We start from the raw sequence: 20,179 nt of genomic DNA, 5'->3' as shown, positions 1-20,179 counted from the left end.
GAACAAAGGACTTCTTCCTGTCAGCATAAAGGGAATCAGGATAGAAGGAGATGAGGCAACATTGTCCAAACACAAAATAAAAACTGGCCTTTGTTTCAAATGTAAATGGAAAAAGAAGAAAAATTATTGAATTGGAAGAACTACAGTTCTCCTCTGTCTTTCTCCTTTACTTTCACATGGGACACTTCATTTCTGACACTTCTGGTCACCAGATATGTGGCGATTTCACCCCACCAGACACTTCTGAGACACCAACTGGGTGTTTTACAATTTAACCCTACCCAGAGACAGCGTCACATCCCTCAGGTTAAGGACTCATCCCACAAGACTGCTTCCTACTTCAGATGTCGATCACAAGGAGTCATTCCCGGGTTACCCACAACTTCTGTCTGACTTAGCTATGAGTTGGAGGGATCCATGATCTTCCCCCCTGCATTGGATTCAGTTATTTTCTAGAGTGGCTCACAGAACTCAGGGAAGCACTTAAACTTATATTTACCAGTTTGGTAAAGGGTCTGATAAAGGACATGGATGTTAGCCAGATAGATAAGAGATACATAGGGTGAGGACTGGGAGGGTCCCACGTACAAGGTCTTCTGTTCCTGTGGAGTTAGGGGGAGGGTATCATCCTCTTGGTATGTGGATGTGTTCACCAACTTGGAAGCTTTCTGAACCCCATACTGTTGGGATTTTATGGAGACTTCTTAATGTAGTTGTGATCAATTATTAACTTATTTCCAGCCCCTCTCCCCACTCTAAAGGAGTGGGGATAGCCTGATCCAGGACCTCACCCAGAATCACCTCATTAGAACAAAAGATGCTTCTAATGCTCTTATCACTTAAGAATTTACAGGGGTTTTAGGAGCTCCATGTCAAGGACTGGGGATGAAGAACAAAAACATATTTTCTACAATAAATCACAACATCACAATTATCATGGTACCTACCTCTTCCAAATTCTTTATTATTCTGGATATATGAATTTACTATAAAAAATAGCTTTATTCCCTGGGTTAATGAGTACTAAAAGAGATCAAAATCCACCAAACTACTATTTCACCTCAAAATAACTCCCCTTCTCCCTTAGTTTCTCTTCACTCTCTCCCTCCATGTCCTCTAGAAACATGAGTACTACTGATCAGTAGATAGTTCCCCAAAATGATTAGAGCAGAACCAACGAGTTATCTTTAGTTTCCTTTTACTCTAAGTCCCAACCACAATAATGAGGATTTTCAACGTTTATTTATTTTTGGGACAGAGAGAGACAGAGCATGAACGGGGGAGGGGCAGAGAGAGAGGGAGACACAGAATCGGAAACAGGCTCCAGGCTCTGAGCCATCAGCCCAGAGCCCGACGCGGGGCTCGAACTCCCGGACCGCGAGATCGTGACCTGGCTGAAGTCGGACGCTTAACTGACTGCGCCACCCAGGCGCCCCAATAATGGGGATTTTGATACAGAATTAGAATCTGGAAGGAAGGAAGGAAGGAAGGAAGGAAGGAAGGAAAGAAGGAAGGAAGGGAGGGAGGGAGGGAGGGAGGGAGGGAGGAAGGGACAGGAGAAAGGGCGGGAGACAGTGAGAAAGGGAGGGAGGAAGGAAGGAAAGAAATTAATTCTGGTACTGAGAAGTTCCACAACCAAAGTGAAAATTTCACTGGATGGGATCATTCAGCAGATATGTGATGGCAGGAGAATCAATCACTAAACTTGAAGGTCAATCCAAAATTACTAAATTTAAATTATGGAGAAAAAAAATTGAAGAAAATTCAGTAGCCTTAGAGATCTGCAGTATAGTATAAACAGCATAATACTGAATAGAATAATTAACCAGGAAAATATAATGAATGAAAGTGAATGTATATACCCCAACATATAAGCAAAAATTAACAGAATTGAGAGAAGAAATTTAAAAATCCAAAGATAATAGTTGGATATTTTAGTACTCTTTTCTCAGTAAGAAATAGAGCAATCAAACAGAAAATTAGTAATTTTCTGATCTGATTGATAACATATGTAACAATTCTTAAAACAGAAAAATATACATTGTTTTTGAGTACACATCAAAATTATCCTAGGTAGACCATATGCTAGCCTATGAAACAAGTCTCAATATATTTTTAAAGCACTGAAACCATCCAGGTATGTTCACTTACCATGGCAGAATTAAATTATAAATCAACTTTTGTAAGATTCTAGGGTCTCTTGGGATATGAGGAAATTAAACAATATACTCCAAAATAACTCATGGGCCAAAGAAGAAATCAGAAGGGAAATAAGGATATGTCCTAAACTGAATAAAAACAGAAACACAGCATATCAAAATTTCTGGTATGCAACTAAACTAGTGCTTAGAGAAAAAGTTGGAGGCACCTGGGTGGCTCAGTCGGATAAGCATCTGACTTCGGCTCAGGTCATGATCTCACAGTCCGTGAGTTCAAGCCCCGCATCCGGCTCTGTGCTGACAGCTCAGAGCCTGGAGCCTGCTTCAGATTCTGTGTCTCCTTGTCTCTGCCTCTCCCCTGCTCACACTCTGTCTCTCTCTGTCTCAGAAATAAATAATAAAAACATTTAAAAAAATTAAAAAAATTAAAAGTTGTAGGTTTTTTTTTTTATGTTTATTTATTTTTGAGAGAGACAGAGTGTGAGCAGGGGAGGGGCAGAGAGAGAGAGGGAGACAGAATCTGAAGCAGGCTTCAGGCTCTGAGCTATCAGCACAGAGCAGGGCTTGAACTCACAAACCATGAAATCATGACCTGAGCCAAAGTAGGATGCTTAACTGACAGCCACTCAGGCACCCCAAAAAGTTGTAGCTTTAAATGCTTATATTAGAAATGTGGAGCGATCTAAAATTGGTAATTTAATCTTTCACCTCTGGAACGAAGAAAAATAAGAGCCAATCAAACTCAAGGCAAGAATAAGAAAAAAAAAGAAAGAAAAAACCGAAATGGAAGTGAATGAAATAGAAAACATACAATGGGTAGAGGATCCATGAATACATGTGTGGTTTCTTGAATAGTCAACAAAATGATAATCCTTTAGTTAGATTCATGAAAGAAGACACAAGTTACCAAAATCAGGAATGAAATGGGGCATCGCAACATACGTTCCAAAATGTAAAAGAGTATTATCAACAATCACATGCCAATAAATGGATAAATTTTTAGGACAAAAATTACCAAAACTAACTAAAGAAGACATGTAAAATCTGATAGGGCCTATTTTAAGTAAATAAATTATATTACTGATTAAAAATCTCCGCACAAATAAAATATGGCCCCAATGGGTTTGTTGGTGACTTCTGTTAAACTCCTAAGATATAAATAGTAATAATTATTAACAAATTAGTTTTCAAAGATAGCGGAAAAAGACTTCTCAACTCGTTTTATGAGAGCTCTACTATTTTGACTCCAAAGCCAGAAAAGATGTCACAAGGAAAGTCAACATCTGTCAGCAAACATCTATCCAAAATCCTTCACAAAATATTAACAAGTCAAATCCAGAAGCATATAAAAATCATCATTCACTGTGATAATGTGGGGTTTAGCTCGTGAATGCAAGGTTAGTTCACCTTAAAAAATCAAATACTGTTCTATTCCCTGTAAATAAACAATGCAAAACTACATCATTATCTCAGTGATGTGGAGAAAAACATTTGAAAAAATTAAACATCCATTCAAAACAGAATCTTACAATAGACAAGGAATAGAAAGGGAATTCTTCAACTTGAAATTGAGCATAAAAAAAAGAAAAAGTCCTGTAGTTACCATCATGCCTAATGCTGAAAGATTAAATGCCCTTTCTGGAAGATCAGGAATAAGGCAAGAATATTTGCTCTCACCATTTCTGTTCAACATTTTACTATGTATTCTAACTAGTACAATAAGACAAAAATAGTAAAGAGAAGTGTGTGTGTGTATATATATATACACACACACACACACATATTTTTTTTAATATATATATTTTAATTTTAGTTTTTAAATTTACAGCCAAATTAGTGTATAGTGCAACAATGATTTCAGGAGTATATTCCTTAATACCCCTTGCCCATTTAGCCCATCCCCCCCTCCCATAACCCCTCCCTTAGCCCTCAGTTTGTTCTCCATATTTATGAGTCTCTTATGCTTTGTCCCACTCCCTGTTTTTATATTATTTTTGCTTCCTTTCCCTTATGTTCATCTGTTTTGTCTCTTTAAGTCCTCATATGAGTGAAGTCATATGATTTTTGTCTTTCTCTGACTAATGTCACTTAGCATAATACCCTCCAGTTCCATCCACGTAGTTGCAAATGGCAAGATTTCATTCTTTTTGATTGCCAAGTCATACTCCATTGTATATATATACCACATCTTCTTTATCCATTCATCCATCAATGGACATTTGGGCTCTTTCCACACTTTGGCTATTGTTGATAGTGCTACTATAAACATTGGGGTGCATGTATCCCTTCCAAACAGCACTCCTGTATCCCTTGGGTAAATACCTAGTAGTGCAATTGGTGGGTCGTAGGGTAGTTCTATTTTTAGTTTTTTGAGGAACCTCCATACTGTTTTCTAGAGTGGCTGCACCAGCTTGCATTCCCACCAACAATGCAAAAGAGATCCTCTTTCTCCGCATCCTTGCCAACATCTGCTGTTGCCTGAGTTGTTAATGTTAGCCATTCTGACAGGTGTCAGGGGATATCTCATTGTGGTTTTGATTTGTATTTCCCTGATGATGAGTGATGTTGAGCATTTTTTCACGTGTCAGTTGACCATCTGGATGTCTTCTTTGGAGAAGTATCTATTCATGTCCTTTGCCCATTTCTTCACTGGATTATTTGATTTTTGGGTGTTGAGTTTGATAAGTTCTTTATAGATTTGGAATACTAACCCTTTATCTGATATGTCATTTGCAAATATCTTCTCCCATTCTGTTGGTTGCCTTTTAGTTCTTCCGTAAAGAGAAGTATATTGGGGAAAAAAAAAGAACTGCTTTTACTCAAAAGTATAGTATCATAGGTAGAATATTCTAAGAATTTTACAAAATAAAGTACTGGAGTTAATATGCAAGTTTAGCAAGGTAACAAAATGCATGATCAATGATAAAATTCATGCTATTTCTATATACTAGCAATGAGTAATCCAGAGATGAAATTAAGGAAAAAATCCATTTGCAATAGTTTCTAAAAGATTAAGTCAATTAGAAGTAAATTAAACAGGGGCGCCTAGGTAGCTCAGTCAGTTAGGCGTCTGACTCTTTATTTTGGTTCACATCATGATCTCACTGTTCATGAGTTCGAGCCCTGCGTCGGACTCTGTGCTTACAGTGTGGAGCCTGCTTGGGATTCTCTCTCTCCCTCTCTCACTACCCCTACCCTACTTTCTCCGCCATCTCTCAAAAATAAATAAATAAACTTTAAAAGTTTAAAAACAGAAAGAAATTAAATAAAAAGTGCATTGTGTGTACACTGAAAACCACAAAACATTGTTTAGAGGAATTAGAGGTGACCTGAACAAATGGAGAAGTGTACCACGCTCATGGATTGGAAAACTCAATGATCATCAGATGGCCACTCTCCCCAAATTTTTCTATAGAGTCAGTACATTTCCTATCAAAATCTTAGGAGGCTTTTTTGTTGATATTGAGAAGATAATCTTATGACTTATGTGGAAATACAGAAGAGTCTGAATAGCCAAAGAAACTTTAAAAGAGAAGAAAAAAGTTACAGGATTTACTCTACATGATTTGAAGACTTTAAATTTCAAAACTAAAAAGCTACAGTCATCATGAACGTCTGGTGTTGGCATCAGGATAGACCCATAGATCAGTAGAACAGAATAGAGGGAAAATAAATACACACAGAAATACTCACACATTTATAGCAATTGATTTCCTGCAAAGATGTCAAAGCACTTCAGTACAGCAGGGAGGAAGGACAGACTATCTATCAGACAGTGCTGAGGCAATTGGGTAGCCACAAGGCAAAATATGAATTTAGATATTTACTTAACACCATACACAAAATGTAACTTAAAATAGATCCTACACCTAAATGTAAGGACAAAACAATAAAACTTACAGAATGCAACCTACTAGAAAATCTTTGTATTTTGTCTGCTTTGATTAGTCAAAGCTATCTTCCATAGAACCCCACAAAACACAAACTATAAAACAAAAAGTTGATAAATTGAGCTTTGTCAAACTTAAAGAATTTTACTCTTTAAAAGTCCCCTTATAAGTGGAAGACCAACCATACACTGGGAAAAATAGTTGCCAATCATGTAACTGATAACAGACATATATCCAGAATATGCAATTTTTTACAAGTCAATAATAAGAAAATAAACACACACATAAAAAAACCCAAAAATTGTTCTTGACTATGTCAACAAAAACAATGTATGCATGGTTAATATTAACAATATTATCATTCATCAGGTAATTGTAAATTAAAATGATAATGGGATAACGCCACACAATCACTAGAATGGTTATAATAAAAAAGACAAAATATCAAGTGTTGGGAAAAGGTGTTCAGAAACTGGAATCCTCATTTATTATTGGTGGAAGTGTAAAATGGTGTGCCCAATTTGGAAAACACTTTGACAGTTTCTTCAAAGTGAAGCACACTTTTAATGCACAGCCTAGCAATGTCATTCCTCTGTATCCACCCAAGAGAAGTGAAAACACTTGCCCACAAAAATGGACATACTTCTCATAGTATGTGGACTATGGACTTCTCATAGAAGTACCATTACACAATATCCCCAAACTGGTAACAATGCAAACATGTCCGCCAACTTGTGAATGGATACACAGAACATGGAATCTTCAGACACAGTATGTTCATACAATGCAAACTTATCCACCAATGAAAAGGGACAAACTACTGATGCATGCAACAACATACACTTAAAAAAGAAGTCGGAAACTAACACAAGATGTATGGTTTAATTTGTATGAAATTTCTGAAAAAAGCAAACATTATAGTGTTAAAAAGCAGATCAGGGGTTGCCTAGGGCAGGACTGACTGGAAGTGAGCATGAAGGACATGTTTGTACAGTGATGAAAGTGTTCCCAAGCTGGACTGTGGTGAGGACTGCAAAATATATGCATTTCCTAGGGGTGCCTAGGTGGCTCAGTTGATTAAACGTCTGACTTCGGCTCAGGTCATGATCTCGCAGTTGGTGAGTTTGAGCCCTGCATGGGGTTCTGTGCTGACACCTTGGAGCCTGGAGCCTGCCTCCAATTCTGTGTGTGTGTCTCTCTCTCTGCCCTTCCCCAGTTCATGCTCTGTCTCTGTCTCTCTCTCTCAAAAATAAATAAGCAATTAAAACTATATACATTTCCTAAAAATCATCAAACTGTTCACTTACTTCAATAAAGTTGATATCAATAATGTGTGTTTTTAAAAGTAAAAATTTATTGGGGCGCCTGGGTGGCTCAGTTGCTTGAGTGTCTGACTTCAGCTCAGGTCACGATTTCATGGTTCATGAGTTTGAGCCCAGCATCGGGCTCTGTGCTGTCAGTGTGGAGCCTGCTTGGGATTCTCTCTGTCCTTCTGTCTCTGCCCGTCCCCTCCTTATGTTCTCTCTCTCTTTCTCTTTCCCTCTCTCAAAATAAATAAACTTAAAATAAAAAAGAAGTATGAAGAAATAGAATGACATGAATTCTGTGACAATTAAAACTTGAGCCTTAAAGAATTTTAACTGCCTATTGTGGATCACAGTGAACTGAGGAGAGGTGGATGGAATCAGTTCTTTGGCAGTCCTGCCTGGGAAGTGTCTCTTGTTAGTGACATTTCCTGGCCTTGGTCTTCCTCATAAATTTCCAGTTTTGAGGAGTGGCAAAGATAACAACTGTGGATACTACTTCTACAGTAATGAGCATGTGCCAGGCACTGTTCAAAGCACCCTGTATACGTTCATTCATTTAATCTTCCCAACTACTGCATCTTCTAGAATGGTGCATGGCAATAGAATATGCTTAACCAATGTTTGTGAAATGAATAGGTACTTTTAATAGCATCCCCTTTCATATATGAGGAAGGGAGGTTGCAGAGATGCGGTAAAATGTCTAAAGGTCATATAGTTAGCAAGAGCTGGGATTAGGACCCAGGTGACTCAGCACCACACCACACCTCAGATTCTGACCTTAGTGATCTTCTAAAGCATGTGTTCTATGAGACAGAAACAAAAACCTGAGTCAAACTACTCTGCAGAATGAAGAGGCAATAAGTCCTTGTTGGACACTTGGTAGGCGGGGATTATCTAAGTTAAGAGAAGGGAAATATACAAGGTAAAGAGAGGTTTTAAAAGCTGGTTTTGTTTTTTTTTTCCAATCATGGAAGTTTGAATATTGGAGCAGAGTGACCCTTCCTTTCCTCTAAACCTCTGAAGAGCATAGTAACAACACTGCATGGTTACTGAGGCTTCTCTTGACTTTACCGCTTCATTCAAGGTAGAAGCTATTCTTACCCCTCCCCCTTCTGTGATGGCAAAAATGAGGGTTAGTGGACTTAAATGACCTTCTCCATGTCAAATCGTGTAGTGTGAATCTAGAATTCATACTTTTGACTCCTTGTCCCAGCTATGCCCTTGCCACATGCTTAAGTCAGAGAAAAGAGAAGACGTCTGAGTTCTGTAGAGGTGATCATGGGGAACCGGCACCCCACAGAGGGCTTCTCCCTGGAAATGAGCTGGGAGCTAGGAGCTGTCTAGTGGGTTCATAGTCAGCATATCTTTGAAAGTTCTATCTTCTGTGAATTTGGGAAACCAGGCAGGACTTGGAAGAGTCAGCAGAAAGCAGATGAATTGAAATGCAGCTCAAGCTTTTACAATGTTCCCCAAAACCAGAATTAATGATTCAGGACCACCTCTTCCCCCATCAGCTGAGGTGCTCCAGACCCAGCTGCTCCAAGACAAATGGGATTCAGTGTCTACGGGGATGCAGAATACTCATTCTCGGGGCTGTTTCTTGTCTAGTCTTTAAGTCCCTGCTAAGTTTGTGTTGAGACCATGCTAAATGCCAGCTCCTGGACCATGCTGTGTATGTATATTATGTCATTCATTCCTTGTATTTCTTTACGTGCCTATGGAATTATAATACCTACTGAAGAAGTTCTGTCCTACAGTGGTTACACTAAGCTCATGTGATCTGAATTAGGATATCTGAGTTGACTTCTGGATTTGTCCTTACTAGCTGTGTGACCATTGAAAAGTTACTCATCCAGCCTCTATGTTATGAGATAATAACAGAATTTATGTCAAAGACTCATAATTAATTGAACTAATGCATGTAAAATACATAGCAAGTGTTGAGTGAAAAGGCAGCTATTATAATTCTCTTTTTTTTTAAATATGAAATTTTTTGTCAAATTGGTTTCCATACAACACCCAGTGCTCATCCCAACAGGTGCCTTCCTTAATACCCATCACCCCCCTCCTCTCCCTCCCACCCTCCATCAACCCTCAGATTGTTCTCAGTTTTTAAGAGTCTCTAGTGTTATGTATGCTAAGTGAAATAAGTCATACAGAGAAAGACAGATACCATATGTTTTCACTCTTAGGTGGATCCTGAGAAACTTAACAGAAGACCATGGGGAAGGGAAAGGGAAAAAAAAGGGGAAAAAAAGGAAAAAATAAAGAAAAAAAAGTTAGAGAGGGAGGGAGCCAAACCAAAACAAACTATTATAATTTTCAACTTTTGGAAACCGAGATTAAGTTTAAGGGCACAGAGCAAGTGGGAGAGAAAGAGTTGAAGGTCCCAAGTCTTTTTCCACTGGAGCTGGGAGATCCCTGAAAGCATCACAAAAAGGGTCCACTGGCTCCATTCACATGCAGTGTTTATCTATATCTTAATTCATTTACAAAACAAAACAAGACATTCTCCAAATACTAACACTATAATTATCTTCATTTCTCTGACATAGATCTATTTATGTGAGATCAAAAGGGAAATGGGTTCAGGACTTTATTACCAATGCTGTAGTAGTTTTGGAGTCCATTATTTAATGGCTAAACTCTTGCTGTGGGTATGTAACAGACATGCTCCAACTGCACCTTGTAAACCCCTTATTCTCCAGGCTCCAACAAGGGGATCATAGCTTGTAAAGCTTTCTGAGATACACGCCATTAAATGGAACATGTGGTCATTTGGGTATGGGCTATATGAGCTAAGAAAACCAGGTTCACTTAAGTAAGAAAAAAGAGATCATTTAAATAATGTCCAATTAAACTTTTTATAGCAAGGTAAAATATTGATAAATTGAGACCATTTTCAAGTATTTTCAATCATTTTAGTTGCTATGTATATGTCATAAATATTTTATGTAATACATAAAACAAAATAAATTGTTTACATAGCATATAAATAATACATATAGTGTATGTATGTATAAATATAGTGTGTGTATATATATATGTGTATATATATATATATATATATAGACAGAGAGAGAGAGAGAGATTTTGTGTGTGTGTGTGTGTGTGTGTGTGTGTGTGCGCGCGCGCGCATGTGTGTGTGAGATATATTTAAGCAGTCCCCTAAGGGTCTGGACTAGCAGATTCTATTTATTTCAGCAAATAATTATGGAGTGCCCCCTATGAGCACCCAGCTTGGTGTGCAGAGATTTTCCTGTGAACAAGACACAGACCTGCCCTTATGGAACTTCTGAGCTGCAGAGGAGATAGAAAATAAACAGCTAATTACATGAAAATTAATTTTACTGTGATTGCGATGACATTGTGAAGGAGAAGAATGGGGTGAAGGAATCACTGGGAGAGAGGGACAAAAGTGGGTAGATGAAATCAATTAGGGGACAATTATAGAAACTCAAGTGAGGACATAACAGCTCATTTCCCTTGTCCAAATGATGCTGTAGGTCTGCAGGCTATGTTGGGAACTTAACGATCATACTAAATTATATGAATAATTATGTTAACATATACATATATCATAGGTAATTTATAATATAATTAATACTTGTATTAATCTTTATATTAATATGATTAAGTTATGTTAAGCATGGGGACAGTAAGAACCCAGGTTATTAAGAGATTTGCTCAGTGTTCTAGAAATAAACAAAATTGCATTTCTTTAAAAGTACTCTTAATTTGTATTCTCGTTCTGAGGAAAGAACACTTCCTTCTCCTTGCAATTTGTCCAAAGCCTGAAGTTTCACTGTTTGTTATCTAATACGCATAATTTTGTACTATGTGCTAGTATTCTGTCAGCAGTGAAGTAAAGAACCCTTCTTGTTAATGGCACAAAAGTTTGGGACTATCTAGGCTCAGGATTTCTGCTAACCCAAGGACCTGGTGTGCTATGAATTCTTTTTAAAAAAAATTTTTTTTTCAACGTTTATTTATTTTTGGGACAGAGAGAGACAGAGCATGAACGGGCGAGGGGCAGAGAGAGAGGGAGACACAGAATCGGAAACAGGCTCCAGGCTCTGAGCCATCAGCCCAGAGCCCGACGCGGGGCTCGAACTCACGGACCGTGAGATCGTGACCTGGTTGAAGTCGGACGCTTAACCGACTGCGCCACCCAGGCGCCCCAGAATTCTTGAGTCATCGTCCTCGAAGTGGGGAGGTCTGGTGACTAGAAGCCCCCTTTCTGTCAATCAGAGAGTGGCAAGGATCTACATACAGATGCTTTCTAACCATAGATTAAGTTGTCTCGCCTAGAGCTTTTCCACCCTAGGAAACAGTGGTATATAAGAACCCAGAGAGGATGGATTTAATTTTATAACTGGTCCAGCCTCAGATTTATGAGATTTACAAGATGGGACTAGCAAGTTCATTTTGGCAGTCGTACTATTTTAGGAAACTTTATATGTGACCCTCAGCGATCATCAATGATTTGAATATCTGGGATAAGTCAGAAGTCCTTAGTTTGACTCTTGGAGCTAGAAAACCATGAGACTGGGTGGAGTCACTCTCTAAATTTCAGTCCGTATGGAATCTGTGTCTTTCCATGGAGCTCAACACAGTGATGTGTGAGGCTGAATGTATACATGTACAACATCGGTCCACAGTGATGGAGAGACATGGAACTGGGAGATTATGGTCTTGCGAGTAGGCCGGATTGACATTTGGATCCCATTCCAACCACTTTGTAGTTGGACTTATGCTATTTCTGTCTTACTTTTCTAAGTCTCAGATTCCTCATTTGAGAGCACAAAACAACAAACCCTTGGTATCCATTCCTTAGGGTTGATAGAAGATTGCAGGAGCATATATTAAGTGTCTGATATATTGATATGCTTAATAAATGTTGGGACATTATTTTTTGTGATGCATATCCCTAATTCATCATGATTTTATTTTTTTCTTGTAGACTCTTCCCAAAATCCTTGATAAGCTAGCTCCAGCATTCACGATGAGCAGCTGCAGTTTCCTCGTGGAGAAATCCCGAGCCTCCACAGCCCGGGTGGTGGTGTGGAGAGAGATGGGGGTGTCCAGAAGCTACACGATGGAGAGCAGCTACTGTGGCTGCAACCAGGGGCCCTATCAGGTATGTGAGGCTCCGGCATATGCATACTTTCTGTCCAGCAGCTATGTACTGTAATGGGGGCACTGTTAAAGACCTCTCAGTTCTTCTTTCTCTCCTGAACGTGGAAGAAGTCTCCAGGTAGTCTGGCCTCGCTACCTGATCTTGCAGAACTAATCAATGATTGCATTCACTGGCAGCACAATCTGTGTTTATCCTGGAAGCAATTTGTACGTGCCCGTTGGTTTGGTTTCTCAATCATGTGCCCTGGCCAGCAAGTGGCAGGGAGCCTCCCTCAGACATGCACCCCCAGCTTTTATGGAACCTCGGCCTGGCGCTGTTATATGCATGGGGATCTCTTGTTACCTTTTGCACAACTCGACTGGTTCCCCTTGCATCATAAAGGGTGTAGGTTGGTGCATAGATATTGCCCTTTACATCCGTGTATTGTGTGCCTCTATCTTATGTGATTATCTAAATCAGCAGCTCTCTGTTGCCCTGCTATCACCAGAGCACACAGAAGTGTGTTCATGACATGTATCTCCCCAACATGAGTGGATCTGGGACTCATGCTCCAGTGTCAAGGGAAAGGCTCGTATAAATCACATTTTTTTTTTTCTACAGCTCTGTTAACTGCATGAGCAGCTGGATAGCTACTAAGGCAGCCTGCTTTAGCTGCTCTTCCCTGTCCCCACTAGAGGAGCATAAATAAGGGACATTGCGACAATGCCATGGTAGTAGATTCTTTTAAATTTGTTAGGCAAGCTGACAGTCTTCTATTCAATCCCAAGGATACCTGGACCTTACCAACATTAAATCTCATTACATTGGCTTTGATATTATCCTGGAACAGCCAGGAAGCACTTGGCGCCTACATGGTCCTGTGCTTGTGGAAATCTGGTAGCTCTCAGGGAAGACAGGGAGTGACAGGTGATGAATATTACCTAACTTCCCACCTGGCCAAAGACTTTTTTCTTTTTTTTTTTTTTTGACACAGGGCTACTGAACCACCCATTCTAACCTATTAATTCTGTTAAATAGCCAATCAGTCCAAACAGTTGCTCAAAATAAATTGTTCAGTTATTGAGTTAATAAATTATTAGATTGAATTAATCCAGTTTACCCCAATTAATGTCGATGTAGAAAAATAAGAGTGAGATCATTGGAGGGGCATGGGATTAGGCATCACAAGACCTCACTTTCCCACTTATCAGCAGTGTTGCAAGCTACATACCTCTACGAACCTGTGTATGTTTCATATATCAAATGTTAATATTCATAAGGATTCTTTTCCTCCCTACTGCACAAGAGTTTTTGTAAAGGCCAAAAGAGAATGTAGACATGAGTGCATCTGAAGGTTGTATCATCAGGACTATGTTCAGTCCCTTGGCATTCAAAACCTATATGATTGGGAAAAATAAGCCTGGAGTATTATTGACTCTAAGGACTTAAGGATATAGACTTGTATCCCTCTAGTTGTGTGCCCTTTGATGGATAGGGGCCAGACACTTATTTAAAGGAGGACTCCATGCATCCTTCACAGATCTATTGGAGTGGTGACTTTCATTGACTTTGTTTCTCCGAGTAGCAATTCAGGCTAACAGCTTCCAGTCAGATAAGTATCAGTGCCATTCATGATAAATCAACTAGAAACTCAAACCTCTGGAGTTGCTGTTTGAGAACTAGATGACTCAGACATTCAGGCCCCTACCAACACTCCATCTTCCGTGTAACAAACACATGGGCTGTTACAAATGACACGGAATGACAGAGTTGCTCAGTGGGGTGGCTTTCACATACCAGCTCAGCATTTCCTCTGTGAAATTGTCCACGTGGCCTTTGCATGAGATCTTTGTAAGAAAGGATGGAGAAGGAATTGGCTAGAGGAAGCCCTAATGGTGCCAGACCTGGTTTGCTTTAACAATCCCATCCTCTATATGAAACACCTCTCCGAATGGATTGGTTTTCTCCTTCCCTTTGTTTTTCTGTCCTTACAAATGCTGTTGAATAACTGAGCAAAATTGCAGACAGTGAGTAAGAGGATGATGAATAATTTTACAAAGGGGTAGGGGGAACACCCCAAGGGAAGGAAGCCAGCCCAGAATTGGGAGTTTTGGTGATTTTTGTTTGAGGTATATAATGCAGTCTATGAGCTATAAAGCAGTATAGAAATTTCCATCCTGAACATATTGCAAATGATTTTTGTACATTGAGAAGCTCAGTCCCAGTTGAGTCCTGAGGTTATTATTTTAAGGTCATCTTTCCATTTTTTGTTTAGCATTACCATTTATCCAAAAGATGGAGGGTACTTAAATACACCCATGAGGGGCATTCCTTCCTTCCTTCATAAGAATATCAATATTTTTGCAGTTTCTCTGGTTAATGCAGCTTTAAAGTAGTTCCAATAATTTCTCCCCCAGCACACTAAGTACCTGATTTGTTAGTATGGAAATGAAATATCATTTCTTACAATGACATTTATGTTGGAATGGCATTAAAGAACATAAGCTATTACCTTCAAATAATTATTACTAATATGATATTTTCTCTTCTATTTTCCAATCTATAGTTGGTTAATTTAAAAAAAAAGAATTCTCTTGCTTTTGTGTCTTTGGAATATAGTCTCTACTGCTAGGTTATACATTTAGATCTATAATCTCTGAGTCTCACCCACTGAGTGATTTACTTTAACTATTAGGGACTGGTCCAAAACTATTGAGGCTATGGAGGGGAAAAGCCAAAATGGAATCAGGCATACTCTCGGGACTCATGTTTTAGAGGTGTCCAGTCTGTGTGGATAGCTGTGTATTTCACACCTAGCATTTGCAGCCTGGGGTCACATACATGGTGTGTTTGCACATTCAAAGACATGTGCCTGGGCCCCATCGGCTGCTTGTAACTTAGGACAGTGTGAGCACTGCCACCCAAGCAGGCTGTCCACATGCCCTTCGGCAATGCTGCTGACTTGTGGGCAAAACGGGTCTTCATCAGAGGAAGGACAGAGTGAGCACCTAAGGTCTGAAGAGTAACTCAACTGATATTTAAATCCCCTCACTTCGCACTGCGTCCTATGGACCCTGCAGCAATCCATTTGCTATGCCACCAACAGAAAGATTTTCCAGTAACCCAAACCTATTCAAGTCACAGTGTTGCCCATAATCCTTCATTGTATCCAGAGCAAGTCCAGCTCCTTATCATGCCAGGTAAGGCCTTGTACAACCTAATTCATTTGTGTAATGCTCAATCCCTTGTTTAGCATAGAGTACATGTTGAATATGTGTGATGATTGGCAAATGAATGGAAAAATAACTGAACGAATGGATGGGGATTTCCATGTAGAGTCAGATGATTATCCTCTCTGTCCATAGATCACTAGAAAAAGAGAAGGAATTGCCATGGTCACGTGTGACTAGAAGCCACTTTCAAATGAAGATTTTAATTTTTTAATTTTTTAAACTTTATTCATTAATTGAGAGAGAGAGACAGAGTGAGATGAACAGAGAGAATTCCAAGCAGGCCCCATGCTGTCAACACAAAGCCCAATGCAGGCCTTGATCCCAAGAACTGTGAGACCATGACCTGAGCCAAAATCAAGAGTTGGATGCTTAACCAATGGAGCCACCCAGGCGCCCCAGAAATGGAGATTTTTAGAGTCATTGAAATGGATAGTAATGGAAAATGTGTGGGTGAGAGAGGGAAATGTGTAAGAATGCAATGTTGAGTCCTCTCGAATCTGTCACTATACACATGATTTGAGAGCACCTAATGGATTCTTTCTCAGAGTAAGGAGATTCTAATCCAGGTGTACTCTCACATGGCCACATTCTAATAAAAAATGATGATTCAATGGAAGGACTTCCACCAGTATACAGGGGGGGATGCTGCAATGCACCTGCTGGATCCCCTTTCGGACCAAGGTACTCATTTTCCTGGCTGCTCACAGCTGTGTTCATCACCAGAAATTGTCTGCAGCTGATAGAAGTAGCCTTGATCAAAGCTTTGGCTTCTTAGTGTGAGCAGCTTGCATCCAATAGCTGTTCTGAGTGTGGGTACAAAGGCCTGGCCTCATAGCCCCAGTTGGGAACGCTCCAAAGGGCCATTTCAGCTCCAGAACTCTCTGTAGGATTGGCTGGGGCCTCTGTCACAATTGCACTGTGATTCAGCTTCCCACTCTGACCACTTCTGCTTTTTTCACCACTCACAGGTGTTGTGCTGGTGAGTGCTCCCCAAAAGTCCTTCTGCAAAACAACTTACTACTGTATTTCAAAAAAAAAAAAAAAAAAAAAAAAACCCAAAAAAACAAAAACCCTGAGATCAGGAAACAAAAACATTGCAACTAAGTGCTTGGCTATTGAAGATGGCTTGAGAGGGATGAACTTCATATGAAAAATTAAGTCATCTCACTTGGCTTGCAGGGCTCCCAGTGTCCTCCAGTTCACACTCTGCATCATTAGCTGTTTTAGGACGTAACCCCACACAGACTGGGAGACCACAGCTCAGTGCAGGGACTCTTGCACTGCTGCTCTACCTCCACTGTGGTCCAGAAGGGATGCTGGGTGTATTAGTTTCCTGTGGCTGCCATCCCAAATCTCCATAAATTTGGTGGCTTAAAACCATAAATTTATTCTTGCACAGCGTTGGAGACTAGAAGCCGAAATCAAGGTGCCAACGATACTATGTTCTCTCTAAAGCTCCAGAGGAGACTCTGTCCCATGCCTTTCTCGTAGCTTCTGTTTTTTGCTGGCTCGTAGAAATATCACTCCACTCTCTACCTTTATCTTTGTATGGCCTTCTCTGCTTGTATGCCTCTGTCTCTGTGTTATCTTTCCCTCACTTAAATTACTTATTATTTTTTTTTATTTCTTATTGAAGTATAGTTGACATACAATGTTATATTAGTATCAGGTGTACAATATAGTGATTCAACAACTTATACATTATTGGTTTCTTCTTTTAAGGACACCAGTCATATTGGATGTAGGGTCCAGCATACTCTAGTATGACATCATCTTAACTAATTACACCTGCAACAACCCTAGTTCCAAATCCGGTCACATTCTGAGGTTCTGAGAAGGAAATGAATTTGGGGGAGATGCCATTCAACCTGGTACACTGGGTCAGGCAAAGAGGTACAGAATATACAGATCCAAGAACCAGAAAGAAGTTTTTATTTCTGTCTTCTTATTCCAATGCTGTGAAGCTTCAAACAATTTCTAGTCAGTCTTGTACCTCCTGAACAGGAAAATAAGAAGTTTCAGATTTTCTTGGAACATCTTGGAATCCAAATTCGAAGGACATTCCGTGTATGATGAATGCTGATTAGCGCTGCTTGAGGATTATAATGTATAGTACCGTAAAGCAGTGATAATGGTAATAAACACATTTATGGTATTTACTCTTTGTCAAGCCTTTTTCATATATTAAATTATTCCATCTTTGCTACCATGTGACAAAATACTGCAAAGTTGGTTTTATTATCATTACCATCATCGTCCTTATTTTCCAAATGGAGACACTTAGAGAGGCTAAGTAACTTGGTCAATGTCACACACATAGCTAGTATGTTTTAGAATCAGGGTTTGAACGCAGACAGGTCTGGCACTGGAATCTTTGCTTTTACTCTCATGCCTTTTGCTTCATAGGATGTCATCGGTCAAAGTATCCCTGGGCTTTGGAAACAGGAGAACTAGCTTCTGCTTTTGGCTGTCACCAAATAGATCTGCAGCAACAAGTTTCTCATGTATAATAGGAAAATGTTATTAGAACTGAAAATTGGACACGGTCTCTGCCAAAATCATGCTTGAAAAGGGTTGCCTTCGCTGGGTATCTAAGGAGCTTCTGGATCATCTAGATCAGGGTGCTCTCGCTTAATTCTGAAACCCCCAAAAACCTTCTATGGCACCTTCTGAGTAGATCCAATTTTCTAGGGAGAAACTATTTTGCGTTTAGCACCAATTACCTAATGTCAGGAGATCTGTTCTACCCTTCACATCCCCCCATCTTATCCTGAGCTGTTTTGTTTTTTTATCTTTCCAGAGTAAACAAAGAGGAATTGGAGGAATACAATAGCTAGGTATTGGTGGCTGTCTATCAGGCAGGGAAAATGGGAAGAGCACAGACAGCTCGTCTTTAGTAAAACATCAGCTTAAGTTTGTATTAGTCAACCTCCTATGTTGCTTTCCATACTCACTTCACTTCCTGAAGTCTCCTCTCCTTTTCGCATTTTTCCCATAGGGAATGATTGCTCTCAACAACTCATTGAGTCTTTATTTGAGGACATCTCTTTTCCCCCCAAGTGTCCTAAGCCACAGAATCACCTCTCTACCAGGGTCTACACATATATTCTCTCTCTGCCACGCATGTGTGTGTATCGCACATATGTACGCAGTTGTACAGATGTCCATACCAGCAGTTTTGAATGACAGCTTCATGTGGGAGGTGTAGTTTATCGTGTAGTGTGGGCACTTGTACCAGAGTTCCAAGGAGAGCTCTGCATTTAGCAGCCATGACCTCGAGACAGTGACCTGTTTTCTATGACTTTTGGTTGTAACGGTGATGTTCCTCACCGTTCCTAGTTATAGAAATGTTGTAAAGACTGAATGAGCTACTGCCTGTAAAATGTGTATCACTATTTTCATACTAAACACTCAATACCTTTTATTGTTTGTATTCTTATTGATTGTATGCAAGAATTTTTAATGGTGGTTTTCTTTTTCATCTTAAGTACTGATACTTGGACTCCAACCCTCAGCCATAATTGTCATATTCATACTTTCTTAAGTACAACCGTTGAGGTTAGACATCAGGTCTCTGTGATTTTTATTAACTTTAATAGGCAGCCAGGGTTGCCACAGATATAGGTACTGATTAATTACAATTCTAGAAAAGATGTACACATGGTCAAAGCCTAGAAAGAAACCTCAAAATAGCCATAGATTTTGGCTTTTATAAAGACCGATATCCATATAGCAATATTTATAGATTTAGTTACATCAAAGAAACTTCTGTGTGTATTACCTTGACATTTCCTCTGCCTTTTATTCTATCAAACTTCCTACACAATCTAGCCCATATTATAGCCAATTTGCATGCGAGGTCCTAGAAAAGAGAGGGGGAATTTGTGAGCCTGAGTCTGGGGGAAGGGAAAGAAAGAGCAAGGAGTAGAGGTCGGGACAGGAAACATACTTGAATTTAAAAGTCTATCCCAACTATGAGCACAACTCAAGAATATATTTTGGATCACTATTCTCTTGGAACCCATTTCCTTATCGTATGGGCAGCCTCAAATTAGAATATGACTCTTTTTAAGCTCTGAATTGGGCGGAGGGGGGGATCCTGTTAATTTCACTAATGTAATCTGAGGAATAGGATTTCTCAAACTTTAATGAGCATAGGAATTACCTAGGGATCTTATATGATGCAGATGTTTGCACCACGTATCCATGTGACCTGGGGTATGGCCCAGAAATCTGCATTTTATTAAGTGCCCCTGAAGATTCAAATTCTGGTGACCCAGAGGCCAGTGACTGAGAAATGGGGCAGGTTACTAGTTTTTGCAGTTTCTGTTTTTGTTTGCTCGCTTCTGGTCTCCTTTGGGCTATAGGTGATCTTCCATGGCTTTTGTCATAAAGTCTCAAATTCTCTGCCTTCCCTACCCTTGTGTGTGTGTGTGTGTGTGTGTGTGTGTGTGTGTGTGTGTGTGTGTGT

The 20,179-nt window shown here is 39.6% G+C and overlaps 1 protein-coding gene across 2 annotated transcripts in view; it reads left to right on the top strand.

Moving 5' to 3' along the window:
* AGBL1 (AGBL carboxypeptidase 1) overlaps window positions 1–20,179 on the top strand; it is an 858,541-nt gene that overhangs the window by 423,035 nt on the left and 415,327 nt on the right. For both annotated transcript variants that reach the window (XM_040493719.1, XM_040493718.1), the window contains exon 21: window positions 12,320–12,496. In XM_040493719.1, the coding sequence (XP_040349653.1) occupies window positions 12,320–12,496 (177 nt within the window). The remainder of the gene's footprint in view (window positions 1–12,319; window positions 12,497–20,179) is intronic.

This window comes from Herpailurus yagouaroundi, unplaced genomic scaffold (genome assembly GCF_014898765.1).
Source record: "Herpailurus yagouaroundi ecotype Mexico unplaced genomic scaffold, PumYag 185, whole genome shotgun sequence".
Taxonomy (NCBI): Eukaryota; Metazoa; Chordata; class Mammalia; order Carnivora; family Felidae; genus Herpailurus; species Herpailurus yagouaroundi.
Note: the sequence above shows the minus strand (reverse complement) of the source record. Positions and strands in the feature narration are given on the sequence as shown.